This window comes from Pseudoliparis swirei, chromosome 18 (genome assembly GCF_029220125.1).
Source record: "Pseudoliparis swirei isolate HS2019 ecotype Mariana Trench chromosome 18, NWPU_hadal_v1, whole genome shotgun sequence".
NCBI classification, from domain to species: domain Eukaryota; kingdom Metazoa; phylum Chordata; class Actinopteri; order Perciformes; family Liparidae; genus Pseudoliparis; species Pseudoliparis swirei.
In genome coordinates, this window is record NC_079405.1 from 25,013,588 (window position 1) to 25,040,639 (window position 27,052).

At 42.9% G+C, this 27,052-nt stretch overlaps 1 protein-coding gene across 6 annotated transcripts in view; it reads left to right on the forward strand.

The window, feature by feature from the left end:
- The first annotated feature begins 2,300 nt into the window (after positions 1-2,300).
- Positions 2,301-27,052, forward strand: part of itpr1b (inositol 1,4,5-trisphosphate receptor, type 1b) — an 80,165-nt gene continuing 55,413 nt past the window's right edge. For 4 of the 6 annotated variants that reach the window (XM_056436958.1, XM_056436960.1, XM_056436962.1 and 1 more), the window contains exons 1-21: positions 2,301-2,442; positions 3,701-3,814; positions 7,237-7,307; positions 14,672-14,787; positions 14,953-15,039; positions 15,789-15,947; positions 16,962-17,060; positions 17,175-17,258; positions 17,873-18,019; positions 18,264-18,368; positions 18,597-18,641; positions 18,733-18,762; positions 19,610-19,764; positions 22,502-22,601; positions 22,677-22,837; positions 22,967-23,108; positions 23,639-23,797; positions 23,895-24,067; positions 24,690-24,809; positions 24,894-25,088; positions 25,178-25,429. In XM_056436958.1, coding sequence (XP_056292933.1) covers positions 3,723-3,814; positions 7,237-7,307; positions 14,672-14,787; positions 14,953-15,039; positions 15,789-15,947; positions 16,962-17,060; positions 17,175-17,258; positions 17,873-18,019; positions 18,264-18,368; positions 18,597-18,641; positions 18,733-18,762; positions 19,610-19,764; positions 22,502-22,601; positions 22,677-22,837; positions 22,967-23,108; positions 23,639-23,797; positions 23,895-24,067; positions 24,690-24,809; positions 24,894-25,088; positions 25,178-25,429 — 2,492 coding nt within the window. In that variant the 5' untranslated portion in view covers positions 2,301-2,442; positions 3,701-3,722. The remainder of the gene's footprint in view (positions 2,443-3,700; positions 3,815-7,236; positions 7,308-14,671; positions 14,788-14,952; positions 15,040-15,788; positions 15,948-16,961; positions 17,061-17,174; positions 17,259-17,872; positions 18,020-18,263; positions 18,369-18,596; positions 18,642-18,732; positions 18,763-19,609; positions 19,765-22,501; positions 22,602-22,676; positions 22,838-22,966; positions 23,109-23,638; positions 23,798-23,894; positions 24,068-24,689; positions 24,810-24,893; positions 25,089-25,177; positions 25,430-27,052) is intronic. The other 2 variants (XM_056436959.1, XM_056436961.1) reach the window with 1 other exon arrangement.

The following is a 27,052-nucleotide window of genomic DNA, read 5'->3' on the forward strand; positions in this document are numbered from 1 at the left end:
CTTCTCTTCGCATCGATAATGTCTCGACAAAAAGAGTGGCTCATGGTACATTCGTTTTACTGAAGTGGATTTTTTAAAAATGCTCTTTTGATATAATTTGTTGACAGATTGCACAACCCTGAAGAGGCAGGCGGTAGAGTGGAGTGGCATGAATAATACTTCATCATATTAGAGCCGTGGTTTTGTCGCACATTAAAGTGTTTTTTTAAGCCTCCGACATAGCAATCTGCAATTATTTACATCTCAAAAACCTTGCTGCGCCCGATGAGAAGCAGATGTGGAATGTGGAAAAAGAGGAGAAGCACTTTTATGGTAAGGAACACTTTAGTAGGCTCCGCTTACTTCCCTCTCATCGGCCCTCTGGATTCTAAGAAAACCAAATTAACAGCTCAAAATGCCACTCAGCCCATTTTAGGGATGAAAGTGCTCTTTCTCTTCCTGTACCCCCGCCCCCCCCCCCCCCCCCCGCTCTCATTCAGATTGCAATTAGGAGTAACTAAGCGTTAACACAATTTAAAATGCAACCTTCCACCATACTATAGAATTCCTTTGAGGCCGGTCAGCCTATGCATTGTCTTAATCAAATGGCAAGTTATTTATGAGTTCAGTTTCGTACATTGATCATTCTGAATATTTCAGTCCACGGGTGTGTGTGTGTGTGTGTGTGTGCCATTTCTAGTAGCTGAAGCTGTCACACTTGGATTTTAATGGGTCAACTCTGAATAAACCAGATCACTCAAAGTTGTGAGGCTGAGGTTTCCAAACGCTTATCACACAAACTTGGAAACCTGGTGCTCCATTTGCAGAACCGTCTGTAAGAGTATGGTTAAAAAAAGAAAAAAACACACAAACATGGCCTCAACTAAACAAACTCGTCCTGGTCACAAACCGGCAAATCTGACCGCCGTTAGGTCGAGTCAGTGTTTTCTGACAGGAGGCTGCACACAAACAACGGATGTCTTTATCTCACGTCCTTTCACACTTTGACACGCACAGCGCGAGCTCCCTATTTGTATGGGCAGTGTGTGTGCTTCTGTATTTGACATTATTATATATATGTGAACAACTGCAGACATTGACAGAAAAAGAAAAAAAACCTCCAGTCACATGGATTCGATCTTTCAGAATGAAGCTTCACAGCAGTCCACAACTTGTGATGCGCCTCAAGGAGCTGGTGTAGCGGACATGATGCTCTTCATCTAACAGAGCTCGGGGGTTTCTGTCGTCTTCTATATTTGATCTGTCATGTATCAGCTGCTGGAGGTTCAAACAAGAACAAGAGCTGACAGACAATAAATGCTCTGAACTTAGGCACAGTGGTGCTTTGATGCTATATCTTCCACAGGCTAACATGGTCAACACAGGATGATGTTTGCCACGTTCAACGTCTTTGTTTGTGCGTCTATAGGTGCAACATTTAAATCAGTACAACGGTAAAGTATTATGACCCATGGAAACTTTGAACTGATGATGCAATATAAGGGAAAGATCCTCGCACTCACAGCACAATAAAGCAGTATTTTGAGACAATCAATCTAGGTCATGTAGAGATATCCCACAGACTACATGGACCCAACGTTAGGGCATCACTGTAGAAAATGGGACTCATCCTCTGATTATCTGTATACATAATTTCATGGCAATCCATAGTTTTTAAAAGCTGTCTGTATGAGTACACCACTGTGGTTATTGCTTAATACTGAGTATGACTATTCCGTGACTACTTTTGTAATGATACTAGTCCCCTGAGAAAATATATATTGTATTTTGTGTGTTTTATTGAGATGTGATCATTTAATTGATTTGAATTGAATAAGGCCAGCAGTCAAGATAATAAAAAAACTCTATATTTAAAAAAAATCTATAATAATAAAAAAATCTATAAATATTATAAATATATATATTAATATATATATATATATATATAGTACATTATTGGAGCATCAGATACTGTTGAGAGCTGCAATAGATTTTAATTTAATAAGGCCAGTAGTCAAGATAATAAAAAACTCTCTATATATAAAAAAATAAAAAATCTATAATAATAATAAAAAATCTCTCTCTTTATAAATATATATATATATATATATATATATATATATATATATATATATATATATATTAAATTATTGGAGCATCAGATACCAGTTGAGAGCGCTGTATGTGAAAAACCCCGAAGAACATCATTACCCAGAAGGCTGCGCTGCAATATAAATAGGAACGAAAAGGGGCGTTTCCACTGTGACATGTGGAGGAGGTAAGAAGCGGAGGACGCATTCAGCTATCAGAGATAACGCCGCTCAGCCTGCTCTTACCTGGAGTTTCACCACCATGGACTTAACCGAGGACAGCGCCGTGGAAATTATCCCGTGCTGACCCACTTCGTTCACGCACTTCTCTCTTTCCTCTCTGTCGTGGACGCCTGCTTCACATTTCTGCCAGGTAAAAAAAACTCCTCATCCGTCTGTAGTTCTTGCGGCTCGATCGAATTGTTCGTATTGTTTCAAGTGAGCCGAAAGCATCCCTGTCAAGGAAGTAGCGCACGTGCCTCTGTGTTGCTGCAGCTCGTGCGCTGAAAAGTGAAGGCGCCTCGACACATTCAGTTTTAGCTCGCTGAAGATGTATGTGTGTGTGTGTGTGTGTGTGTGTGTCACAAGACGGGTCACTTCACTTCCCATGTGGCAATGGGCTCTAAATTGAACACAAACGCACACTTTTGTGTCGCAGTAAAAGCGCGAGGTGGCGTGGGGACGTCTCAACCTGGGTAAATATGACCTTCCACTTCACGCGGACCAATCGATATTTAGTGAAAACTAACGGCAATGCGGTGGGACACGTGTGTCGTATCGTGTGCTTTCCTCACTTTTAAATTTGGGTTGTGTCGTTCCATTGCTGCGCACTGTGCGTTTAAAACCAAGTTTTTAAGCTAAAAACAAAAAGAAAACACGTTGCCCGGCCCCCCCTAACTTCGTCCAGTGGAGCTGGACACAGCTATTGGAGAAAAAGGTGACCTACTTTTAAGATGCTCATGCAGGCTGTTGGTGTGACACGGCTAACAATAGCACAGTGCACAGAGATTTTGTAGCTTATTGTTCCTGGCAGGTTGATTTTGTTTTCACTCTCTCCATCTAAATACTTCTATGAATTGTATTTCACGCACACAGACACACACACGTGTCTACACTTTTTTAAGCTGTAACTCTTGAGCAGTTTATCAACTCTTACCACTCTGTCACAGTGTTTGTCTTCTAATTGGAGGCACCTGAAATACATCGGCCACATCCATAGAAGAATACAGCTTTATATGTGCAATGTTGATGATTTGATTTCAATGTTCCTTCTCGACTTGCATATTGTCACTCATGATCGTACAGTAGTATGGTGCTCTGTGGACGAGCAACAAACCCCAAAAATCGAACTTTGACCCAAATCAATCACAAACTCTAGCAAAAGCAAAGTGTGTGTCTTAAAAGTAATAATAGATCCCCCGAAACCATCACAACCCTTTTGCCGTTTACAAATTCTGCGTGTGCAGTACAATGAGGCTGCAAGATTCGTTACTGTTCGTGGAGTGAAGAACAGAATTTACTTTTGTGGTAATCGCCTAATTGCCGAGCTGAGTCAAACGTGTGGTTTGATTTGAGCTCCGCGGTACGTGGGCGACTCCTCTAAAAGCCCTTTCGGTGTCGTTCTTTTGCAGGTGGAGTCGACCCAGATGAGCCATGTCGGACAAGCTGTCCAGTTTCCTCCACATCGGGGATGTTTGTTCCCTGTATGCGGAGGGCTCCACCAATGGATTCATCAGCACTTTAGGGTAAGTCTGTTTTTGAATGCTTTTTTTTCTTCCACCTCCACCTCCCCGCCGCATGGTTCCAGGTGAGCTGGGTTATATTACCCCCTGTGCAGAAAACGCATCTATAAAACAGCACAGGCTGCAAAATACACACAGTTTAGTCATGTAATGATCTGTATGATTGCTGCTATTGAGTTGATGGAGGAGTATAATTGATGGATTTAATGCCCCGGTTTGTTTGGTGGCAGTTAGTGTCAACAGAAGAGTCACCCATTCGCTCCTCCACATTTTATGGTGCATAATAAATGATGCTAGTTCACTGGCAACAAAGAAATAAACACCAGTTGTATTAATAGTTCAAGTAGAGAGGGAAATGAAGGATTGCCTTTCTATCTTTAACCACAGAGCCACCTCCTCACAATGAATCTGGATGGAGCTCTCTTTAGACTCAAGCTTATTCGGACCATAGTAAAAAAATAATGACACATTCAACGCATATGAATCATTTATATCAAAAGCACTGAACGTGTTGTAACTCGGTTGGTCATTCCTTTCACATGACGTCTGTTGCACTTCTGTCCATCCTGGGAGATCACTTCACTGGTGCTCTTTCTTTTTTTCTTTTTTTTCCTTCCCCTGTTTTTTTTTTTGGAGGTGGGAGAGTTCTTGATTTGGATGTGAGATACCTTAAGAACAAGGTTGTCTTATTGGAGAAGTGGTGGATCCTGTTTGAGTCATTGCGCTCTTATTCTCTTGTTATTTTATATTCTGTGCTCAGTTGGTCGTCTGGCCTCAGATTTCCCCTGTGCACTCTCTCCTTCCTGCTGCACGCTGAGCACCATTTACTAAGGTGCTCGGTTTCTTGCCTCCCTAATTGCTGCCAATGAAGTAAGCGCGCATGTCATTACGAGCGATTTGAGCAAATGTTGACATGCAGTCACTGTATCAACAGAAGGGTGAAAGAAGACAATAGAAAAGAGAGAGGGAGCGATCAATGATGCGATTGCTCATGTCTGTCTCTAGATTATCTGACATGTCAGACTCTGTTTTCCTGCATCAAGCTTGTCTCTTTCTTCTCTTTTTCCTTGCTGTTTTCCAGCCACAGGCTATTTGTGTTTTTTTTTATTTTTTTTAAGTGCTACAATCTTCCTCTTCTTGCCGTGTCAGCTCTCGGTAAACCACCCTCTCAGAATACCACGCTCTCTCACATTCCAGTGTTCTGCATCAGCCGCCATGGCAACACATGTGTGCATTGAAGGCTGCCACCATGACTGAACTCGCTTGTCACAATTTCCCATCCTGCCTTGTTATGCCTAGTAATCATTCCCCCCCCTCCCACCGCCACACACACACACACACACACACCGCTGCTGTGAGCACACTCGTTGTTGAAGGGAAGAGCTCAGATGGACGCGTCTATAAATAGCTCCGTTGTATTAGCCGCTTCTTCAGCTGCCAGCACGCTGACCCTGAGCGACGGCTGCAGCCCCGTGGACCACCGCTGCCGCCACAGAGGATGGAGGGTCCCCTTGATGCAGAGGGGGGGGGGGATACGGCCCGTGATGCAGTGTGTCCCAGAATGCAAGAGCAGGTTTCTCCTTGACCTCGGAGACAGATGAGCCTTTTAAACTCATGTTCTTTTTGTTGGACCTCGGCCAGTCCTTGTGATCAAGGTTCCCGTCGTGGAGCTCTCTCGCACCACGTGCTTCACTTCCTTCATCGTCGGTGCTCCTGCGGCGCAGAGTGTACCGCATGAGCTATAAAAAGACGTAACTGGACTGGCCTCCCACTGAATTGCATTACATGTGCTGCTCTACTATCCGCTACTATTCCCACGGGGTTGCCCAGAGTTCTTGAGTAGGATGGAGCTATTAATTTTAAAAAACAAAACTTAATTTTACCCACATAACGGTGTATATTAATTTGAGTAACAAGGTACTAGTGCTGTGTATTGACAATACGATACGTACCACGATAGTCCCGATTCAATAAATTGCAATTTTGTAAGCGAGGCGATATATATTGGGCCTTGCTATTACCGTAATATTCAAGTTTTATAATCAAAATGTTCTCATAAGTGCCAGTCCAGAAATCTTTATCCTTGTTTGTTTGTGTATTCTATTCAGTCAATCAAATCAAATACAATATTATTCTATATAATATACAAAAGAGAAAGACTGAAAAGGTATAGGTTGAAGCAAAAAATGCTTATAACTTCCTATCCTAAATCCTCATCCTCTCAGTCCTTAATTTACATAATTTCCCATCATGCATGCTTCCTTTCAGACTCTTTGAGGTATTAATTGCCAGGCAGAGGACACCTGTTATTTCCAGCTCCACTCACTTTATAGATAGCCTTATTTTTGTAGGATGCACCAGCGGTGAGTCCGCGTCATGTGATAAACAAAAATTAAAGCACAAAATGCCAATGAAGGAGATATACTTACACAACTGTGCACCTTTTTTAATTCAAGTTTCTCTTCACGCTGAACTAAGACGGGCTTAACTGTGTTTTTTTTAAACTGGAACCAAGTAAAACTCATAAAAACGTCTTCTTGCAGCAGATCATTGTCCGGTCTCGCTAACGTCTTTGAGTGCAGACTATCGAATTAGCAAATTACAATGACGAAAATAGCCCTAAATCACTGTGCTGGGTGTTGAATGTCTTTTCCAATTTATCTTTGGGTTCCTGGAATAGGTCTGCAGCAAGGAAAACTTCAATTTACTGCAACAAACGGCTTGCATGTTCCCTTAAATGGTTACGGCGTCCCTGCGTCTCCGATCTGAAGTTCATCGTTCACGCCGTATGTCTTCATCCTGCTATGAATGAGCTGACATTCCTCTTCAAATCAAGCGGGCGCTATGTCCAGTTGAACTTTTGACCCGACTTGGCACGGAAATAATACTGTTAATAATGGCTCTGTTCCATTCAGACGTCCCAGTAAGCAAGGCGCGATGGGGAGATCGGTCCCCCTGAAAACGTGGAGACCGATGATGACTGGAGCAGCCTTAATAATAATAATAATACATTTTTTTCGCCTTAATTCAGCTTAGTACCGTAACGTTGATTGCAAGTCAAAAGTAGTAATAAATTAGCCATTATAACTATGTTTAAGTTAGCTTATAGCTAGCGCTAGCTCGTTCTAGCTTTGAGCTACGAGCGCGAGTGTCCGATATCCGTTTTTTTAAGTATCGGTTTAGGCACCGGTATCGGAAAAAACCAAACCTATACGCATCCCTGCCTATGTCATGTCAAACATCTGTGACACATGTTGAGTGACCGTGGTGCACAATTTATAGGCCCATAGTGATCGTGATGGTGTCAATGTTTTAATTCGATACATCGATGGAAACGCGATGCCTTACTGACATTGCCTTCCTAAAAAACAGTTTATAATGTCAATGTCTATTAAAGCTGCATGTGATCGTGGCTGTGTTCCCAGGCTTGTGGATGACCGCTGTGTGGTGCAACCGGACACGGGTGACCTCAACAACCCCCCCAAGAAATTCCGAGGTAAGGCCTCAAAATCACTTGTTTCTCACTCAATGACATTGCACTGAAGTCCGTAAGTTACTTTAAATCAGTTTGGGTAAAAGCTTTTGTGTTGTTGTCTTTACTTATTTTAAATATTCTAAAAGGTCTCCATCAAGCGGCTGCTGTATGATTCCCAGCCGTTTTGGCCATTGCTAACTAATGCAACAAACGCACTTTTTTGAAGTGCAGACACACAGTGCCTGTGTTGTTCTCGACAGGTGGAGCTGATGTGGTCGCCAGCAAGTGTTTAAAAATGGCTGCCACGTCCAAGCAAATTTAGTTCAGAGGGAAAAGACTTGCTGGGAACAGTGCTCCGTCCAAATCCATTGAATTCAATCGATATTTTGTATGCATGGTAAGCCCTGTAGTAGTTTATGAAAAATATCAGCATTTATACATTCTTGAGTTTCGTCCACGAGTGATTATATCAAAGAAGAGGACACTACATACACGGATAGAGCCATTTGAACATTGTTTGATATCGTTTAACATTATTTGGCTCGTACAACTGTTTTTTAAAAACCTGATGGAGTCAGTGGGCTCATCTTGTTCACAAAATCTCTGAATCAGAATTCTGTTTCATGCAGCAATTCATGACTGAAAATGCAGATACTACTGAAAGCTTTTGGCTATTTGTCTTAGAAGTCCTTTTGCATAGTTGGTTAATATCAGTGGGATCAATTTGAGAAAAGGCTCTAAATGTACATATAACTTCTATTTAAACGGGATTGTCAGAATAAGTCTGTGATAACAAATTAACGGAATTAAAGATATAAATTAATATATATTAATGTCTTTTCCGGGAAGATTCAGTTTGGTCGTCCAGGCACAAGTAAAAGCCTCGTATCGGCCCCATGTAGTGCCATGTAGGCGTTTCAGAGTATAAGTACAAGACCACGACGGCAACCTTCCATTACATCTAATAACATGCTTGAACCTCACAGCGTGAACATTTACACAGATTAGCAGGCAGCGATATGGTTAAAATTACAACTTCTTTTGTTCAATTTGTTGATTTGCTCTCCTTACCCCCTTTAAACTAGCGAACTCCACGACAAGCACGTATTGCATTGCATACATGATTAGAAGAATGGCTTCCTTGGGCCTGGTGATGATAGAGCAGGGGTCGGGAACCTATGGCTCTTCCGGTGACGGCATATGGCTCTTTGAGTTTAATAAAAAAAAAAAATCTCCGCCCGCCACTCTGTAATTTTCTCTATCGCGCCAGATTACAGCAGAAGTAATTTAAGGTCCCTTTCTTAAAGACGTCTTTGTTCTTTTATTAAACTAAACGTCTGTTATTGATAGTCTCCACAGCAGCATGTCATTCTGTCTCTTCGTGTCGCGTTACATATTTAATTTATTATACGTTAAAAATACTATATGGCTCTCAATGAAATGTATTTAGAAATATTTGGCTTTTATGGCTCTCCCAGTCAAAAAGGTTCCTGACTCCTGTGATAGAGCATCATGCATGGGAATAAATTATAAAATGTGAAGTTAGCTGTTCAAAATATTTTTCAAGCTTATTTTGGACTGCGGACGTAAAAACACATCATGGCGCGGCAACACAACTGTGTAAATGTGACCGGCAAAATCTAAGAAATATGAACCTGAACAAGCTGAAAACCCACCACGTTGTGATTCAAATAGTCTCAGAATACAATCCTGGCTCTGCTTCGATAGTGCAAGAGCCGGAGACTGGTGGCCCAAATATTTCATATATATATATCAGAAATCCACAATGTCTGCCGGTTGGTCAGAAGCATTTGCTCAGGCCATGATTCGGGCCTCGCTACAGTGTATTTTACAGCTTTCTACGGTACCGGTTCTACACGGGGTCCACTCCCCCCTTTTTAACAAGTTGCAAAAAGTCTCGAGCTGTGACCAGGTATCCAATGAGTTCCTGAGTGGTTTCAGAGGCCCAAAGAGGGGAAACTCTAATATACCTGAAGAAGAAACGCTCCTACTTTTATGAGGCAGAACTTAGTTTTTCTTCTTCTGTCCCATATTGCAACACCTTCATGTTTGGAACCTGGCAGTCCAAGATAAACATCAGCCAAGAACTTTATCAGCTGCTCACATGAATACAGCTCTCAAGACGGACGTGTCATGATGGATGATAAGTGTCCCCTGTATAAACAGACACTGTCTTTAACATAGATGACGGAGGAAGAGGGCAAGAGTGGAAATGTTTCAACCGTTTTTATCAGACTGCAGAAGAAGAGTCCTGAATGAAGTGCGAATGGTTGATGCTTTAATTTTCGTTTTTATTAGCTCGCAGCACTTTATTGGTTGTTTTTAATGAATACACCACCTCAAAGTACAGACCGCAGAACTGACCGCTTGGCATCAAATCGCTGTTCACTCCATGTATCATCTGGAATTGGTTATTTATCAGAGCAGCTGTTGATTAGGGTTGTCACGATACCAAAATTAGAACTTCAATACGATACCTGCCATAAATATCACGATACGCGATAATTACGATACAAAAACGATACGATACTAGTATATTTATCTTTAATAGTAATAAATAAAAGTTGATGATGCAGCTCAACAATAAAGTGTTCAATTATCCAGAATTGCATGACGTGGTAACCATAAGTAGCCTTTTTATTACATTTTCTTTTTTACTAAGTCAACGAATTAAATCAAGAGCAAAAGAAAGATCATAGATATATACTTTATTAATCCCCAAGGGGAAATTTGTCGTCAGAGTAGCAGCACCAATAAACTAAACACACGAGAATAAAATATAAAATATAAAAAACAGGGATGAAAGATATAGATGTATACAAGTAAAATACAAAATGAAGTATATATGTATATAAAATGAAACATATATGTATATATATACACACACACAAACAAATATAATACAATGACTGTGCAAAGTATACAAAGTAAAATATATGTATATATATATACAACATATATGCATACACAAATACAATACAATACTAATGACTGCAGTGTAAAATTAAATGAAATATACAAATATTAAATATAGACAGTGTGCAAAGTGTGTGTATGTGTGTAGTGTAAATGAAAATGAAATGTGTAAGTGCAGATCAACTGATCATTTGAAGCACACTCCGTTAAGAGGGGATTGTTCTTTAATACACATACGATAAACACGACATCCTGGTCCAACACCTTTTCAGAAAGGGGATCGATGGCTATGATACAAATCATTATCTTCTTATCGGACAATTAATTTGATTGCGATGGGAATGAGTGATGACATTGAGATGTGGATTCAACACTGAGACTCCTTCATGACTTCAGGCCTGATCGTTGTGAAATATTGAATTTTATTGAATACATTTTAAGACTGACCCCTAAAGACATCCAAGATAATTCATTAATTCAGTTTTTTTTTTTTTTACCCATCCATCTAATATTCTTTATCTAAAGTTGATGCACTTGGTACACATGCAAACTCTTCCTCGCTGTCGTCTGCTGCTCGTTGTTCATGCGGAGGCCTCCGCACCGGTTCTCCCTACCAAGGCCAGTTCCACATATCGGATGAACAGTATATAGATTCTACTTCTGCACGGGTTGAAAGAAAACGCCGCCTTTCTACTCTGGGATGCAAAGAAATGACTTCACTTGTCCGTTTCTAACTGAGCTATTCAAATCGTATTCAAAGCAGAGTAACTGCAGAAGTAGAACATGTCAGATATGAAAGTAATAATAAAATCGTGGCGCCCACATGTTGCACCGTTTTTGTTATTATTGCTTGTGTTTATTATGATAGACACTTTTATTCAAGAGCATTATGCCACATTTAGACAATTAAACAGACAATTTTACAGTTAAATCTATATCTAAAGGAGAGTTTTTATATTTAATGTGAGGACATGTTCAGTGTGTTAAACAGAAGCTAAGTGAGCAAGGACTAAATCCTAACAGCCTTGTTGATTATTAATAGCACACTTAAGCTAGAAAGTCTGCATCACCAGGAGCATATTGCACTGTGTGTGTTTGAGTGTGTGTGTCTGTGTGAGTGTGTATGTGTGTGTGTGTGTGTGTTCTAATACAGGTTGATTGCACGTCGACTGCACTCAAAGCTCTGAGAGATCAAGTGAGACTGAACATGCAGGAGTCAGTTGCACGTCTCTGTGCTCAAAATAAAGTGTTAAACTCATCCAAAAATCAGTAGCTGTTATAGAAAGTGCCCCGTTAGCCCAGGAATTTTATTTTTAAACATGTGTGTGTGTTGCACTGCATTTTGGGACGTTTGCTGCAATGCTGAGTGAAAAGGACTATTTTCTTTAGCTTTCTTTAGATTCAATAAAAACAGCTGACTGCACTTTTATTTTTGTTGATACTCATTGCCTATTGCCAATTCCTTCTCTCACCATCCATTTTACATTGCTGTCAAAACATCTCCTTCAAACAGCTGAACTTATTCAAGTTTCTCACCCAAAAATATATTTTAAAAGCTAAGATTTGAACACATCTTGAGCCCAATACTCATTCCGCTGAATGGCGCCCTTGAAGGAATCCTGATGTCACTCGATGCAACTTCTGTGAACGCTCGCCGTTAGCTCCGTTATTTAGCCGAGCGGAACTGTGTGCTGCGCGCCGCCGTGTTTTTGTTTCGGTGTCGCACGCCCGATCGACCACACGTGCAGCTCCTGGACGATAACAATGGGCGTCCAATACTTTGTCGACGTAACAAAGGCGTCGTTTCTTGTCAAAGACATGGTTGCTGAGTTGAACTCTACTTTGTGGTGGCAGAAAACTCCAACGTAGCTCTAAAAAATGTGGAAGAAACGAACGCAAAATTAGCGTCATGGCTACATACATTATTCTGTTTAGTGAAGCAACACTTTATTTATTAGATGTTTGAACTACCCGATCTGTAGATGCAAATCAATACAATTTAATGACATTTATCATCGTTTGAACAAAACACGATTGTGGCATCACTCAGAAATACCGCTCCAGCATCCGCTCATTATTGAATGATAATGGATAAACAGAATTCACAGGGTAAAACGTATTAATAATTCACAGGGGGTTCTTCTGGAGGACACAAATTACTGAATAGAGCAGGGCACTGAGAAAATAAATCAACAAATAAATAGCTCATCCCAGTCGTGTATCAACAGAAAGGAAAATCTACTCTTCAATGAGAAAAACTAAATGAGCAGACAACGGACTAAATGCATATCGTTTCAGAATACCGGCTTAATCTCTGCACTTGATGGATTTTTAGAGATCAGTTCCACAAGAGTTGGTGCCGCTGACACACTGGTGTTGCTTACTGGCTCTTTAGTGGAATGTGGCCATCGTGGATGTTATTAACCCTCCTGTTAACTTCACATTTACTAACATATTTTACCCTCGGGGTCAATTTGACCCCAGCAATTAAAACCTCCAGAAAATTATTAGAATTAATATTGTTTCCCAAGTTTAAGTGTGAGGTACTTTATGTTTGTTTGTTGACTACCTGAATAGCCCTTTAAATTTATAAAAAAGTTGATATTTCTTATATGTTTGACACATTGAAAAACAGCCTGTGGTCAAATTGACCCCAAAGAACCCTGACATTAAACATTGAATGGGGTCAAATTGACCCTAAAGGTAACAGGAGGGTTAATCCCCCAGTGCGTTCCTCAGTTTGCATTAGTCCCAATGACGCCGAATAACAGTTACTTCAATATGTTAAGCCCTTAAATTCTAACTATGTGCATAGAAAGAGCGAATAATCGATGGGTCAGATGTGCAGGTCGGGTCAGGAATATGGGGTTTGTGCAAATGCAACGCAATGTGTTCTGGGATTGTCAGCAGAAAGCCATGTACTCCCTTTTAAAGTGTGTTTGGGCAGATCGGCTATATTTAACAATAGAGCTACATTTTTCACCGATATCCGCCAAACACCTCCCTGTGCATGAAATTGACATCAAACATGGTTTATTATTCTCTTCGCGTCATCACGTCCAATTGCTCATCCCGGTCAGACAGATGGTCTCCGTCGCTCCTTGGCCTCTTCTCTGCCTGTCCTCCACCATGTTGACTAACCACTGGAGACACTTGTGTTGGCCGCAATTTGAAAGGAGGCTAACCCCCTTTTTCCCCTGGTTATGCCCCTCCCCCTCCTCCACCCTCCCCTAGCAATACTAGCTCATTAAAGCACCGACAGTGATAATTGGGTGACCCAATAGCTTAATCCACAAAGTTTTGGTCCATCAGAATTGGGGTCGGCTGTAGTTTATGGCTCACAAGGTACCCGGTTCGAATCCCGCTCTCGCCATAGTGTGTATGTCGAAGTGTCACTGAACCCCCCCAGCTGCTCCCCGGGCGCTTCACTGCAGCCCACTGCTCCTCAATAACTAAATCAATCAATAAAGTGTAGATTGTTTTTATTATTAATAAATGTCATTAAAGATGTTGCCATCTTCTATAGTGTCTCTCCATTCAGTAGGGAACAAATCATTGAGAAGGAACATTTTTGATGTATTCAGGAATACATATAATTCTAATTACATTTTCATAGAGTAGAGTAGAACAATACATGAGGAAGAGGGACAACATTTTTAGAATTACTTCCCCATATATTACATTTTTTGGTTTTCAAAAGGATTATTTATAAAAACAATTTTTGATGGTTATAAGTGTGATTGAAACGTATGTTTATTGAAGATGTATGTACATATATATATATATATAAAAAAGAAAATATATATATAATATTTTCTTTTTTCTTTATATTAATTATCTGATTTATTTGATAATAATAATTTAGAATCGGAATATATACGCATTTTTGCTTCTATACCTTTTCAGTCTTTCTGTTTTGTATATTATATAGAATAATATTGTATTTTATTACAATGATTGACTGAATAAAATACACAACAACAACAATATGCTATTGTATAAAGTAAATATTGTAGAAGAATATGAGGCAGTACCTTTAGTCCAGATAGCCATGAGCCAATACTATTTATTATTACTCTACAGCCAGGTCCAAGGATAAATGGGGACTGACTGCTTCCAATTTTTCCAGCCCTGTTGTTGATTTTGTGCAGGATGGACTGCTCTCTGTTGCCAACTGAATCACACGTTACATTGACAGTGTGGCCAGCTAATACAGATGGACATAGTGCCTGCCAAAGTGTTAATGTGGAGCGCTAAACTACCGTAAAGACACTATTTTCTCGTTGGTACATGCATAATATTACCAGGGGACCAATTCCCCAGAATAATGTATTCTTTTATTTTTATGATGAGGTCCGGCAGCCTCGTCTTTCGTCAAAAAAAGAACTCATTCTAAATGATGACGTTTGGTTGTTGCCCTCACTTCCTGTCTTTTCTTTTCCCCCTAGACTGCCTTTTCAAGCTGTGCCCCATGAACAGATACTCCGCACAGAAACAGTTCTGGAAGGCGGCAAAACCAGGCGGCAACAGCACCACCGACACACTCCTCCTCACCAAACTTCACGTGAGTGTCCTCCTCACCTCCAGTGTGGCTTTCGTCGTGGTGAAAAACGACAGACTTGTGTATTTGTGATGCGCAGCTCCAGCCTTGAAATGTCAACGCAACATCACTTCTCCCCCCCATAAAACGCAGAGTTTCCCTCTTGTCGTCCCTCCTCCTGTGTTCTAGCATGCCGCTGACCTAGAGAAGAAGCAGAATGATTCTGAAAACCGCAAGCTGCTGGGATCCGTCATCCAGTATGGAAATGTCATTCAGGTGTGTTTCCTTTCGGGGGACCTACGAGACGAGGCCGCTTTGGTTAAACCGATGCGCACAGCAACATTCCCCACGAGATACGACGCCGTGCGCTCGGCGATACTGACTGCAAGTCCGTTGCAATCGGGGACGAGTTTTAATTAATTGCCGCGGCACAAAGGGCCGCTTCACCGCCGTCTGTTTGCACCGTCTTATCGCGGGTCGCTCACAGGTATGAGCTCATCTGAAACCAAGAATACAATGTCGTGCATTCCAGTGACACGCGCAGAGGGAGACGGGACATTCTGTACACTGTAGGATGTCCTAGTTCTAGTAATAATGACCACTAATTGCTTCCTCGTCTTGTCATTGAAAATAATTTAAAAAAATAATTATCTAACACAGAGAGGCGCAGCAGGCATTTGGCGTCGACGCCTAGGTGCCGACTCACCGGTCCCGACTCACCGGTCCCAACACAATGCATCACGCTGTAGGATTAAGTTGGGCTTTTAGCTAAGTCTGCTGTGGGCCGCACTGTCGCTAATAGATTATTTTTGACAGGGTGGGAACTGTTGGGTTGAAATGGGCGACCCAACCGAGGTCATGAGAAACATTCAAGGAGAAGAGGGTTCAAGTGCCGTCGCAAGGAATGTAGAAACCAAACCGTTTTCGTCATTCCCTTGACACCAGCTGGACCAGACTGAGCTCTTTCTGTGTTTTTGAAGGTAGCCGCTTTGGGTCTTAATCCTGTTTTTTGTTTTTGCCAACAGTTGCTGCACTTGAAAAGCAATAAATACCTGACGGTGAACAAGCGGCTACCCGCACTGTTGGAGAAGAACGCCATGAGGGTGACTCTGGACTCGGCGGGAAACGAGGGCTCCTGGTTCTACATCCAGCCCTTCTACAAGCTGCGATCCCTCGGCGACAGTGTGGGTAGAGAGCGGGGGGCGGGAAATCTAAGGACGCATTTTAAGGCTTTTTTTATAGGGTTAAAAAAAAAAAAAAAAAAAGTAAATCGGTGAGCTCACGTCAAGCTTGTTTTTAGGAGGCCAAATTAATTCAAGGAGGATAATTGGCCCAATATGAGCACCAGGTCGGGACGTAGCACGTTGAGCTAACGTTTGCTTCACTTTCTGCTAGCGGCTAATTTGGCAATTTAGTCCCACTTTATTAGTCCCCTCGGGGGGGAAATGTGTCATCTGCGTTTCACACATCTTAACCTTTTAATTACAAGGGCAGGCCAATGACCACGGGCCACTTCAAGTTTTGAGGCCAGTGGCTTAGACAAGGACAATGGAGAGAGAGAGAGAGAGGGAGAGAGAGAGAGAGGGACAATCGCCTCACATGCACATTGATGGATGAGGTCACTGGACTGAAACCCTCAGTTGTCTCGCCCGCACACTGGATCTCTTTTATAGAGTTGATCATAAAGCGTGCACTCTCAAAGGAAAGTCACACTGACGCCCTCTGAGGCTAATTTGGGATTTTAAGTCTTCAAAAAACAATTCGAATTGCTAATTTAGATTCAGAACCAAACTTCTAGTTTCTCGATGCTTGCTGTGGTCGTCCTGCACCTCAGTGACGCTCACCTTGACCCCGGGGTCATTTCACTCACAATATGGTCCATGACTCCCCCTAGTGGTTATCTGGAGGCGTGCATGACCTCCCATAGGTGTTCACCTCGTGATGAAAAGGAATTGAGCAATGATGGCTGATATCGTGGGACATGACACACTTGTGGTCTGTAAAAATAAATCGAGTGCTGAAGCTCTTAGAGCTGCAGTTTAATCTTCTTCAAAGATTTGCTTTTGCTTTTTTAGAGATCGAGTGTGTATTTAAGGAAGTTAATTGTCACTTACAATCCAGTCCATATTTTTTGTCCAATGCATTTAAACTGCACATGCAGCGTGTTCTGTGTATTTATTTTAGTTCTGCTCCTGCAGGTGGTGATTGGAGATAAAGTGGTTCTTAACCCTGTGAACGCGGGCCAGCCTCTGCACGCCAGCAGCCACCAGCTAGTCGACAACCCCGGATGCAACGAGGTCAATAAGACGAGTCATTAAAGTGGAAAACAGAAGCTCAGAATAATAACAATGGCTTTGTAAAACCTGTGTCTAATGAGACATTCACACACTCCTCTCTCCTCTGCCTGGCAGGTTAATTCCGTTAATTGCAACACGAGTTGGAAAGTTGTTCTGTTCATGAAATGGAGCGACAACAAGGAAACGATACTCAAAGGGGTAGGTACCTCAGGTTTTTGTGAAACATTAAATTACAATAATCAGGGTTCGTACGGTCGTGGAAAACCTGGAAAAGTCATGGAATTTTAAAAATGCTTATTTCCAGACCTGGAAAAGATCTTGAAAAAATGTAATCCCAAAAGTTTTGGAAAAGTCATGGACATTTGTTATATTCACATGTTCATTAACCCTGAGTTTGAAATAATTAATATGTTTTTAAAAGAAAGACGCTCAAAATATAAGCCGGCATACACTCATACTCGCGTTTAAAAAAATATATAAATGTGTATTCTTTTAAACAAACTATTGTCTCTCATTCATGTCTGTCCTTTAAGGTATGCTGTATGCTTTGGAATTCTCATTGTTTGTTTAAATACTATATTTTCTCACTTTTTCATGTATACACCGAGATTTCACAAACAGTTTGGTGATTTTGGTTTAAAGTCCTGGAAACCCATTTGTCAAAATGTGTATGAACCCTGAATAATCAAAGCCAACATGTTAAAACACATTAAACATTGTAAAAAAAAAAACACAATGACATACGTGAGAAAAATGTAACTTTAATCCTTCATACACTTTGCGTGTGTGTGTGTGTGTCTTTGTAACGGCAGGGTGATGTCGTCCGCTTGTTCCATGCGGAGCAGGAGAAGTTCCTCACTTGTGACGACCACAGGAAGAAGCAGTACGTTTTCCTTCGCACAACCGGCCGCCAGTCGGCCACTTCCGCCACCAGCAGCAAAGCACTCTGGGAAGTCGAGGTTAGCGCGACACGTTCTCCGGGATAAAACTACTACTTCACTCTTTGGTGTCTGCCATTGTCCTTTTTATGAACTAGAACATTTACATTTCTATTTTTGATGAAGCACAGTGCCCTTACATTCCATAACCTAATGTAACAAAACAAACAGTTGTTGATGTTTGTAGAAACAAGATGACGCTCGTAATGCAGCGTTCTAGGAATTAGCAGGCGACTTATTCATGGCTTCTTTTCCAATTTGCCAGGTGGTCCACCATGACCCATGTAGGGGGGGTGCAGGCTACTGGAACAGCCTGTTCAGGTTCAAGCACTTGGCCACAGGGTGTTACATAGCGGCTGAGATGGGTGAGGTGCGTGTCAACTTCTCCACCTTTCTATCTCTCTTATGCATACAAGGAATGGCCTTTCATACACTGTGTTTCTATCGTGGCAGCATAAAGGCCAGTTATAAACCGCAAAGTACTGTTGACGTCGTCGAGAGCCGCGTGGCGTTTGACGGGTGAATCGGACGCCCAGCTGCAGTGACTACAATTTTTTTTTTTAAATGACTGAAGCCCGAGTGTGTGTGTGTTTCCCAGGTGAATGCAGACTTTGAGGAGGAGAGCGCCGAGCTGCGGTCCTCGGTAAGACTCGTTCAACCCTTCCCCCCCCCCCCGCTTCTATTGATCCAACCCTGATTCAATTCCGTTCTGAATCCTTTGCTCTCTGCTCCAGGTGGTGGACTTTACACCCTTTAATTTACAGGTACTGTGACAAAAAAATATATTTCTTAACTGCTGCACAAATAAAAGTAACCGTCATGTCTGCACACGCCGTGTCCCGCCGTCCAGCTTCTCTCTCGCCGCTCTCCAGTCATCAAAAAAGCCGCTTTTCATCTTGGCTGCGTGCGCCTTCAGTTTAGTGGCAGTAGATAACCACTGGGTGTCACCGAGGCGTCATCCCCATCCCTCAGCTGATGTCTGTCGCCATTTCACCGTTAGGCGGCAGCGTTGTACAAACCACTCCAAACGGGGACGTGGTGTCCGCCTTTAGCTCTCCACCACACGTGCCAACAAGGCCCAGCAGTCTTCATTGAGGACTGAAGTCAAAGTCATCTTTATTGTCAATTTCCCATTTGTGGAACATACCAAAGATCGAAAGTATGTTTGTCTCTTGTCAACATAAAGAGAGTACTAATAATAGTAATACAAGTGATAAAGTGCAAACAGTTAAAAACAAAGAACATTGAGACAACATATAATTCATAAATGAAGAACTCTAAAAACAACTTTGCATCTGTATTGTAGCAGCAGTCAGACATGGAGTTTTTTTTAGCAGCATTTGACATATGAGTCTAAAAGCGGAGGAGTGGGAGAGTGGGGGGGCGAGTTCAGCTTCCTGACTTCTCCTTCAGTCACGAGTGTGAAATCAGCTCCGGGGGTTAGGGTTTGACTTGTCGCTCAAAGTGAAAACATGCACCCCTCTTGGCCTCATCGTGGTTCAGGATTGATAGCGTGGCTTTATATGTACACGTGTGAACATCACTCTTTGTATGAAGTGCTTTGCTCTCTCTCTCTTTTTCCTCTCTCACCGCGTGTTTTTCTCTCCGTAGCTGGATGCTGATAATGAAGCTTTACGAGCCCGTCTGCGGGCACCGCAGGAGAAGATCATGTACACTTTGGTGCCGGTTCCCGACGGCATGGACATCTCCTCCATCTTTGAGCTGGACCCCACCACTCTGAGAGGCGGAGACTCCATGGTGCCCAGGTGCAATGCAGAGTACACCCACACACCACGGTGGACTTGTATTGCTGTGTATAGGGTTTCACCCGAGGCTCTTTAATACCCGCACCAGTGTGCAAACATGCCCAGGAAGTGATGCTTAATATCAGAGACCAAGTCAGAGAAGCTCATCAAGGGAAACCATGTTGTTTCTGCCCTTTAGTGGAAAGAAAATAATATCAGGGGTGCTGGAACATATAGAGGGGGGGGGGGGGTTGACGGGTGGAATGACAAACACAAGACCACAGTGATGTCAAAACTACACTGAATCAGAGTGGCGGTGGTCATGATTTGACGAAGGGGGAATTCTGAACATCACTAGGCAGTTTCTGTTTGCTTTTGCAACTACGGACAAGCAAACCTTTTGTTGTGTGTGGGTGGTCTGGGTTACCAACTGTTTTTTGTTGTCATTTATTGACATTTAAGATCGTTCCTCTTTGTTTGGTTGAATCACAGACGACAGTCAAATACACTGTTAGTGGCCATACATATGTTTATTTGTTTACAGGGATCAAAAGTGATTTACTGTTGTGTCTTTATTGTGTGTATTGCTTGGCTTTTATGTAGACTTTGCCCACTGTATAGTCAGATTAGAGTTGCTTAAGATATAAAGTCACTGAAGTGGAAAGCCTGTGGGCTCGGGCTTTCCTGTGTGTGCGTGTGTGTGCGTGCGAGTATGTCCTGATCACCTTTTTCTGGGATGTTGTGATACCAGCCGCAGAAAATCCCCAGCGTTGACTCACACTTGGTGATATATTTGATGCGGCCGACTCCTCGACGTCGGTGAAACAAAGCCCTCTGTCTGTTCCCTTGAATGTTCTCGTCGGCATTACAATGGGGCACTTGTCCCTGTCACCGCTCATTGGATGAAAGCGGAGGCTCTCCGCCTCGTGTCAAAGCCTCCTTTGTGTCACACGGTCAGGTGCGTGCCTGCGTGCTCCGAGCTGCAGGCTACGACTGCTGGCTCCGCCCATTCCTACCTTTTTTAGCCAGGGGGCTAATCAAACTGTAAGCCTGTTAGTCTCTCTCTCTCTCTCTTACTTTACTTTTCCACATGTGCAGGAGGTATGAATGACGTCGCTGGCTCAGACTTTACTATGTTAAGGTTTAGTGCTTAATGGAGATGATACTGTACGGGTCAACGCCGGCTAATCTGTCATGCCGCACACTTGAGGAAGCCTTTGTAAGCAGCCGCTACCATGGAAGTCTTTTTGTATACCGGCTACCTCTGAGTATCAAAGATAGGAACTTATATACCAATATACACATCCCATTAAATAAGCGTCTTTTTTTTTTTTTATAGCCACCGTTTCTCAGAGGTGTTGCTTGCTTACTATCATGGTTTCAGACACTTTAGAATATTCAGGTGCAGGTTACTTTATTTGTAACACAAAAAACGAGACGGACATGATAAGAGTAAAGCCACAAATCGGTGTTCTAATTTAATTCCTTCACCTGAAAGATGGCTGATGGAACAAAGCTGTTTTTTTTTATACCGCTTTGATCTGCACCGTGGTTCTAAATACCTCCGTCTCCAGGGAAGAAGCTGAAACTGAGTCGTCCTTTTAAAGATGGAGCCGGTTACCCGTTGTAACTGTGCGGGGACTCGGGGCTCAGCCGGGACTCGCCAATCATACATTTTTGTTCTTTTGAAGACGGGCCTCCAAACCACGACACCAAAGAAAAAGATACAAAATTGATTCAATAAAAGTATAATAAAATATGGTCGTCGTGGTTTTGTCAATGTGGAAATTTGACAAACGCAAAAACATGGTACCCCTATTGGACACAGTCCAACACGCTAGAGCACACTTTTCTGTTTCATTCATGAATGTTCTAGCCAATTCTGTCGAATCAGGTCCGTTACTCGCGACACCGTTCAAACCAAGTGGAGACTACAGGTGCCGGCTGCTCGTCCTTGTTGTACTCCATGAATACAATCAATCCTGTCGAGACTTATAGCTGCTGACCTTTGGTCCACAGATGCTGTATCTAGATATTAGTGTTTCATTACCGTTTGAAGACCATCAGATGGTTTAGTGGGCCTGGACTCTAAACTGGGAGTATTCAGAGTCTGTGACTGAGTGCCTTGCCTCAGACAAAGCTTTGGGAAAAAAAAGACCACGTTTCTTAGTTTTGCCCTGTACGCTAATGGGATCATGATTATGTTTTTTGAATCCTCAGCTGTTTGACATAATTCAGACTACACCAAATGCGTAAAAAAAAAAAAATACATATCCTAAGGCAGTGGTTCTCAAATGGGGGTATATTTTAAGTGAGCATCTGTTAAAAAATCCTTTAGAAATGGTTATTAAATAAATATTCACAATGGGTAAATCACTGAAAAAAGCTTGAGAACCACTGTCCGAAGACAGGTATCAGTTGTTTCTGCCTTTGAGAATCTTGGAATAACTGTAACATTTCGCAAAAGTATTTGATCTCTTTACCCAGATCCCAAACATTTAGGCTCTTCTATATGATCTTATTTTCAAAGCTAATTAGGTAGGACCTAATATTTGTTCACATCCATTCCCTGAGGTAGATGGTGTCCCTCAAAAACAATATCCACCCTGCAATGGAGGTACCCTTCTTCACCAGTCGGTCTAAATGTGTCTTCTGAAAAGTAGCGCACGCACACGGTGGTTCCTAAAACCAAGACCAACCTGCAGGTTGATTTATTTTTGTTAATCATCTCTGACCTTCTCCTCTCACTGTGTTGTAGGAGCTCCTACGTGAGGCTCAGGCACTTGTGCACCAACACGTGGGTCCACAGCACCAACAACCCCATCGACCAAGAGGAGGAGAAGCCGGTGATGCTCCGGGTGAGAGCAGCTCGGGCCCGAGGTGAAGACGTTTTGACTGAACAGATATGTTTATAAACGACGGAATTTTTCCAGATTGGAACATCGGCGGTAAAAGAGGACAAGGAAGCGTTTGCCATCGTTCCGGTGCCACCAGCAGAAGTGCGTGATTTAGACTTTGCCAACGATGCGAGTAAAGTGTTGGCGTCCATCGCTGGCAAGCTTGAAAGGGGCACCATTACCCAAAATGAAAGAAGGTACAGTACGCCTATGTCCGTAAATATTTGATGACAGGACGACCACCTGCGAGCGACCGCTGAAATTCTCCAAAAAGAGTTTTCAAAGTGGTCCGTCAAAGTGTTTGACTTCTACACTCTGACTCGCAGGTTTGTGACCAAGCTGCTGGAGGATCTAGTTTTCTTCGTGGTGGACATCCCCAACAGTGGGCAGGATGTTCTGGAGATCATGGTGAACAAACCCAACAGAGAGAGACAGAAACTCATGAGAGAGCAGAATATCCTGAAGCAGGTTTGGCCTTAAAAACCTCCGACACTGTAACTGCACTGATTTTTGTTAGAGCGTATGATTTGATGGGGTCAGATCGGTCTCGATAATTGCAAATGCACACAGAGAGACTCACAAATCCATTCCATGAATAAATTATGATTTGTTTGTTTCACTTTAACCTGATTGAAATTCACTTTGCTCATTGCCTAGTGTATATATTTTATTTTATTTTGTTTCCTCTGTATATTTAGTATTTATTATTTAGTGTGGTTTTTGTGTTTTATTTTGATCTTTTATTAATGCTCTAATGTGCACCCGCTGCTGTGACCCTGAAATATCCCCACTGTGGGACTAATAAAGGAATATCTAATCTAATCTTTGTCGATCGCACTGCATTGTAAATCGAATATATTTGTGAATTGTTCTGTGCGCATTTGTGAATCTTTGTGTTGGCATTTGTGAATCTCATCTCTCTTATCGAGACTGATCTGACCCCATATTATTTAACTCTGTTATTTTCTGGTATTCAAATTCTCCATTCTCCATTTCAGATTTTCAAACTTCTCCAAGCCCCGTTCACAGACAGCGGCGACGGCCCCATGCTGCGACTGGAGGAGCTCGGAGACCAGCGCCACGCTCCCTTTAGGCATATCTGCAGGCTGTGTTACAGGGTGTTGCGTCATTCCCAGCAGGATTACAGGAAGAACCAGGTAGGTTTACTCAACAACTCCACTCCACGGACCCCTTTTCATACACTCCGGCCTTCTCTTGGCCAGTAATCATCCCCCTTTTCCCTCGTCGCCACAGGAATACATAGCCAAGCAATTCCGCTTCATGCAAAAGCAGATCGGGTACGATGTGCTGGCAGAAGACACAATAACGGCTCTGCTCCACAACAACCGCAAGCTGCTGGAGAAACACATCACCGCTGCTGAGATAGACACATTCGTGACTCTCGTGAGGAAGAACCGGGAGCCGAGGTGAGGCTCACAGGAAGGGGGCGGGGCCCCGGCTGGTATCATAAACTGGCATCGGCGTGTCTGCGGCCACATTTTTGGTCGGACGTGTTTGTGTAACGACACCCGAGGAATGTAAATCTATGTAAATGTGTGCAGAGGAGTATGAGTGGAAGTGCTTGTGCATGACCTTGGCACAGCGAGTAATTTGCTGACAGTTAGTGTGTGTGTGTGCATGCGTTGGGTTTAAAAGTCCTCAAGTTCTGTAAAAGGATATCTGAATCAGGCCGATCCAGAAGTTTGGATGAAGGACGGCCTCACAGTTTGAAATGTTATAGAGCTTGAAAAGTGGGCGGAAAGAGGGCGAATAGGCATTGATATGATATTTCCTGTACTTCCTGTAATATAATCTGAATTGACCACGCATACCTCATTGAAGATGGAAGCCCATTTCTGCTTATTATCACAAAAAGAATGACTTAATATCTCAAAATAAGTATCTTTATTGTTAAGCAAGTCATTATTTTAAAACGCTTCTCAATATTTGAGATACGATGTCATTGTTTTTTGTGTCTTTTTTTAATTATTTTTACTTAAATCCCCAAGTGCCGACAAGCGAACGTACTTGATTGTGTTCTGTGTGCAGGTTTCTGGACTACCTCTCAGATCTGTGTGTGTCCATGCACAAGTCCATCCCTGTGACACAGGAGCTCATCTGCAACTCCGTGCTGGACCCTTCCAATGCCGACATCCTCATCGAAACCAAGTTAGCCGCTCATTTTAATTTAATTTGTTTTTTTAATTAACTGAAATGAGCTTTTTATAAATGACAGCTGTGCCTTTCCACCAGACTGGTTCTGTCGAGGTTTGAAATTGAGACGACGACGAATGATGGAGAGAGTCCAGCGGAGCCCGAGGACGAAGAGGAGGTCTGGCTGTTCTGGAAAGACAATTCTAAGGAGATCCGGAGTAAGAGCGTCAGGGAGTTGGCTCAGGACGCCAAGGAGGGCCAGAAGGAGGACCAGGAGGTGGTCAGCTACTACAGGTGAGTTCCTAGGTTTTAAACATGAGAAACCGTATTTACGATTCTGTTGAACAGATATGGAATACGACAAAAACTATTTTGCCTCACAGGTGCCAGCTGAACCTCTTTGCCCGGATGTGTCTGGACCGCCAGTACCTGGCCATCAACAAGATCTCGTGTCAGCTGGACGTGGATTTGATCCTGCGCTGTATGTCCGATGAGGACCTGCCCTTTGACCTGCGGGCGTCCTTCTGCCGCCTGATGCTGCACATGCACGTGGACCGTGACCCTCAGGAGCAGGTCACGCCTGTCAAATACGCCCGCCTTTGGTCCGAGATTCCCTCCAAGATTGCTATTGACGAGTGAGTTCGGCCCATCTTTCGGTTTGACTTTTGCTACCATTCCAACCAGGGCTGTCACTAACCATTATTCTAATAATTATTCTCTCTGGCTCTCTCCGAAGGCGGTCGCATTTTTTCTCTCCCCCCCCCTTCCCATGACCTTCCCTTCCCTGCTTGGCTTCTCTCGTCATGTCTTGTCTGTCTCTATACTGGAGAGACTCTCTACGCATCGCTCTTCGAACTAAAAACCATGGACGTAATCAACTGGTCCTTAAACGCAATTGACACCATCTTCTCGACGAGAAGCTCGGGTTCGGGGGAACCTGCCTGTCCTGCTGGGACGAATGTTGCTGGATACACGATGGACGCGTGGGAAGTGGCGGGTCTTGTGCCTAGCACCACTCTCCGTGGAGGACGAGAAGACATCTACCTATTCGGAACTATGATTACAGGATTTCTGCTGTTTGGATTTGGCGCTGCCCTGGCTTATCGGAAAATTAAGGAAACGGTGACAGCTGTAAAAGCCCCTAAGGCTGCCCGACATGATTGACGTTGGGTAGAGTTGTTGGCACTCAGACTGTGGCATTAAACCGCCAGAATGATAACATCGTGGAGAAGCTGACGGCTCTGCAAATGAAAGTGGATCGATTTGAAATCCTATTGGCAAACGGGAGGAAGATGGAGGAATAGTGGTTGCGCAAAATTGAAATGCAGCTACTGGAAGACCAAACAATCCCAATCTTATCTGCTTTGGCTCCCTTTCCAGGACGGGCGTTGGCCAAGGCCGTTACTGGAACAACAACTCCCGAAGATCACTGAAACGAGAATCTCTCTCATTCCTTCCCCTATCCACAGACACCTGTGGTTGTTTTCTCCCCAGGACCCTTCAAGGCTATCTCCATGGCAACGACCATCTTGCGGACTGAGAACTTTGTCTGTTGTGGCCTGGGGGAGGACGACATAACAGGCCACGCTCACACGAACTTAACATACACTGAAATGCATTCACTACCCCTCCCCATCCCACGCCTTCGCCTGCTTCGTCCCCCAGTGTGACAGGACGGGCCTGTGATCGGCGCTGTAATGGCTGAAGGACCGGGCTGGCTGCTTGTCGGTGCTGGTCACCTCCTGCCCCCAATGGCTGGGCTTAGATCACCCAGTCTTTGGCTTACCTCCCCTCCCCCCTTCCTACTCGTTGCAATTTATGTTTAAGATGTATGTGCTTATGTGCTAAGGTGTTTTTTTCCTGCTCCCACACTGTACCCCTAGGGGCATAGTCGGGGGGTTGTTTTTTTCTCGCCTCTCTTCCCTCATGTTATGCTGTAATCTTCCATCCCCTTTCTTTTCAATTTCGTTGCTTCTGTACCTGTACTCTATGCAATGACAATAAAACCCATATATCATTCATATCATTCATATCATATCAATAATCGATTCATCTGTCCATTATTTTGTTACTTAATTAATGAATCTGATATAAAAAATTTAAAAAAGCATTAATTTCCAACCCTTTATTCAAAAACAGAAATGACGGTGTTTTCCTCGCCCGACTATTTGTGGTTCATTCGCTTCGGAGAGGGGGCGTGGCTTACCTCCGTTGTTTTGCTCCGTGGAAGCGGTTATCATTCCCGCCATCCATCACGG